The sequence below is a fragment of the Microtus ochrogaster genome, linkage group LG9 (genome assembly GCF_000317375.1).
Source record: "Microtus ochrogaster isolate Prairie Vole_2 linkage group LG9, MicOch1.0, whole genome shotgun sequence".
In the NCBI taxonomy this organism is placed as follows: domain Eukaryota; kingdom Metazoa; phylum Chordata; class Mammalia; order Rodentia; family Cricetidae; genus Microtus; species Microtus ochrogaster.
Window position 1 is genome coordinate 10,205,680 of NC_022034.1, and position 2,899 is coordinate 10,208,578.

Genomic DNA, 2,899 nt, shown 5'->3' on the forward strand with positions numbered 1-2,899 from the left:
CTGAGTTCAAGTCCAGCCTGGTCTACAAAGTGAGTTTCCAGGACAACAACCAGGGCTACACAGAGAAACACTGTCTCACTGGAGAAAAAAAAAAAAAGGAAGGAAAATCCCACACCTGGACACAGAAAGGCCAACTGGGGACAAGTTGGCACCCAAGGTTAAGCTAAGCTCTGCCACTCAGGCTCAGGTGACCCTCAAAAAAATGGAAGACACCCATGGGAAGCTGATACAACGATTTGGTCCTAGAGATGAGAGAACAAGAAAATGGCCTTTAATCCCAGCACCTAGGAAACAGAGGCAGGGACCAGCCTGGATATACATAACAAGTATCCAGGACAGCCAGGGCTACATACATAGAGACCCTGGTCTCAAAAAATAAATAAATAAATAAACGTCCAGTGGAATGGGAAGCCACCTAAGACGCTGGAACCAAAGGATTTCACTCGGGCCCTCGGAGGAGCAGAGGGAAGACAAGATGGCGTGACTGGGGTCAGGCAGCTCTCTGGACAAAAGGTCAGGTGTAAGAGTTACCTCTGCCAGCTCCTCCAGTCATCCATCCTGCAGGCCGATAGCAATGGGCATGCCATCCGAGGAAGGTGGTCTCTATCACAGGACAGTGAAGGGTGTGCACCAGGGCAAGTGGGCTCAGGACCATTCTAGTCCCAGGGGACCGTGTCATCCCTGGAGAAATGAAGATGTAGGATGGGATCCTCCGAGCTAGAGACCAGCTAGGATCTCAGTAAAAGAGGTCAATGGCTGACTACGGGGACCAGATGAGAAAGGAGGTCTCCAGAAGAGCCGGGATGCAGGGACGCCCAGCTGTATGCAGGCAGATATACCAGCCACCTTAGCCCAGGGATGAGGATGCTTTAAGAAGGAAGTAGCGGAAAGCAAAGGAAAAGAACCCTGAGAGGCATTTTAAACCCCAAGTCACTGAGAATCTGCAGTGGGGAGACCGAGTTAGCGCCACCCCACAGTTTACAGGAAAGAAATGGGGGCTGTCTTCTCAGCTCCTCTCTTCAGCTCGAAAACAGAAGTTTTAAAAGCACTCTGGTGAGATGGCTGTGTCCAGTCTCCAAGCAGTAACACGACCGTAGTGCTGGGCCTGCTCTGATCATGGAACTAGGAACTTTACCAGCTGCCCGTGCCTCTCAGCAGTAGAGCCATGGGGGTTCGGGACTCCCAAGCCTGGGCGATTGACATCTCTCCATTCCGTGACAGTGCCACGGGCTTCTTCACAGCATACTGTCTGTTATTCCTCTCATGCTGACCTGTTCAGTGTTTGCTCTCCTCCTGTTCTTATACCGCAAGTCCGGGGAGCCTGGAGCCCTGGAGTCCCAGTATTGGCCAGATACCTTCACTGTGGCTCACACACAGCATCTACTGAAGCCACAGCAGCCTCTTCCCTCGTCTCTGGCAACTCCTGTCCAAACAGCCCCTTCCCTCACACACACACACACACACACACACACACACACACACACACACCAAAATTTGGGGCATGCTGGAGCAGTGGCTCCAACCCAAGCGGCCAGGACTTCCCCCAGCTTACAGGAAGGAATGCATTGGCCACGTACGAAGGTCCTACAGATGCAAGGGTTTTATCGCCAGTCTTATTTACAGAATCTCACATTCAGAACACAACAAAAATATATACAAAGGACCATACAGGTCTGTCTGAAAACAAACTGGTTTATACAGACAAGCCGTGAGGGCCATCTCTGGAAGCTGGGGTGGAAGTTGAGGAGGCTCACTGCACTCAGGGGCTGGATCTTCCCAGGACGAACGCAACCATGGCCCAGGTGGTGACAATGCTGCAGACTCTGTAAGACAAAGGCACAAGTCAGAGTTCTGGGCGGGGTAGGGTCTGCCTGGGGACCAGAGGCAAGCGGCACAGGCTCTGCTCGCCATTCCCTCATCCAACCAAATGTGTTTTTCTTTTGTTCTCTTTCTGAGACAGGAGCTCAAGTATCCCAGGGTGGCCTCAGGTTTTCTGTGGCCAGAGATGTCCTTGATCTCCTGGTCCTCTGCATCTCCAGCGCCGGGATGACAGGTGTGGAGCGCATTTAGTTTAGGTGAGGCTGGGGAAGGAACCCAGAGCTAAGCACCCACTCCACCCACTGAGCCACCTCCCCACACAAATGTCCTTTCAACCATTCTCCAGGTGCCAATGGTGAACGTCTGTCTCTTGGGCCAATCCCGAAAAGCCACCTTCCCCAGAGATGTAGGTCAGAGACGGGCAGGACAAGAGACTGCCCATGGTAGCCATGGTTCCTACGGCCTTTGGAGCCTCCTAAAGCTTCAGCAACTCCAACGCTGGTTTTCCAGTCGCTTGGGTCCCAACCTCAAAGGCTACTTACTTAGCCCCTCTCAGGGCTGCTGCTTGCTTGGTCCCCTTCCCGTCACACAGGCTGGACCATGCACAGCCATACTTGCTCCCTGATGCCCCGCCCCCCATTGGCACAGGAGACAGCAAGGCTTTGAAAATGGGAGTTGGATTGTATCCCTTCTCCTCTCGATCCCACAACACTTGGTTTCTCCATGTCCACAGCCCTCACACGTGCAGCGGCCTCCATTGCAAGGGACCCATTCCTTACCTTATCCCCTTCGTTGGCCCCTCTGCTCGCCAGGCACCTTCATTTAAGGGCTGCTGCCCCCTGCCTAACTGCTGCTCCTCACTCCTTCCCCGAATCTTACTCCCATCACCTCCTCTGTACTTCTCTCCCCTCCCCACCCCCAGATCTCCTCTGCACCGTACCCCCCAGGTCTCTCCCCACCATCTCCTCTGCACTGTACCCCCCAGGTCTCTCCCCACCATCTCCTCTGCACTGTACCCCCCAGGTCTCTCCCCACCATCTCCTTTGCACTGTACCCCCCAGGTCTCTCCCCACCATCTCCT

General features: G+C 53.9%; 1 protein-coding gene across 1 annotated transcript in view; it reads right to left on the reverse strand.

Annotated features, from left to right (window-relative positions):
• Positions 1–1,604: 1,604 nt before the first annotated feature.
• Positions 1,605–2,899, reverse strand: part of Pnldc1 (PARN like, ribonuclease domain containing 1) — a 21,663-nt gene continuing 20,368 nt past the window's right edge. Inside the window, exon 19 of the mRNA XM_005363385.3 lies at positions 1,605–1,823. Coding sequence (XP_005363442.1) covers positions 1,760–1,823 — 64 coding nt within the window. The 3' untranslated portion in view covers positions 1,605–1,759. The remainder of the gene's footprint in view (positions 1,824–2,899) is intronic.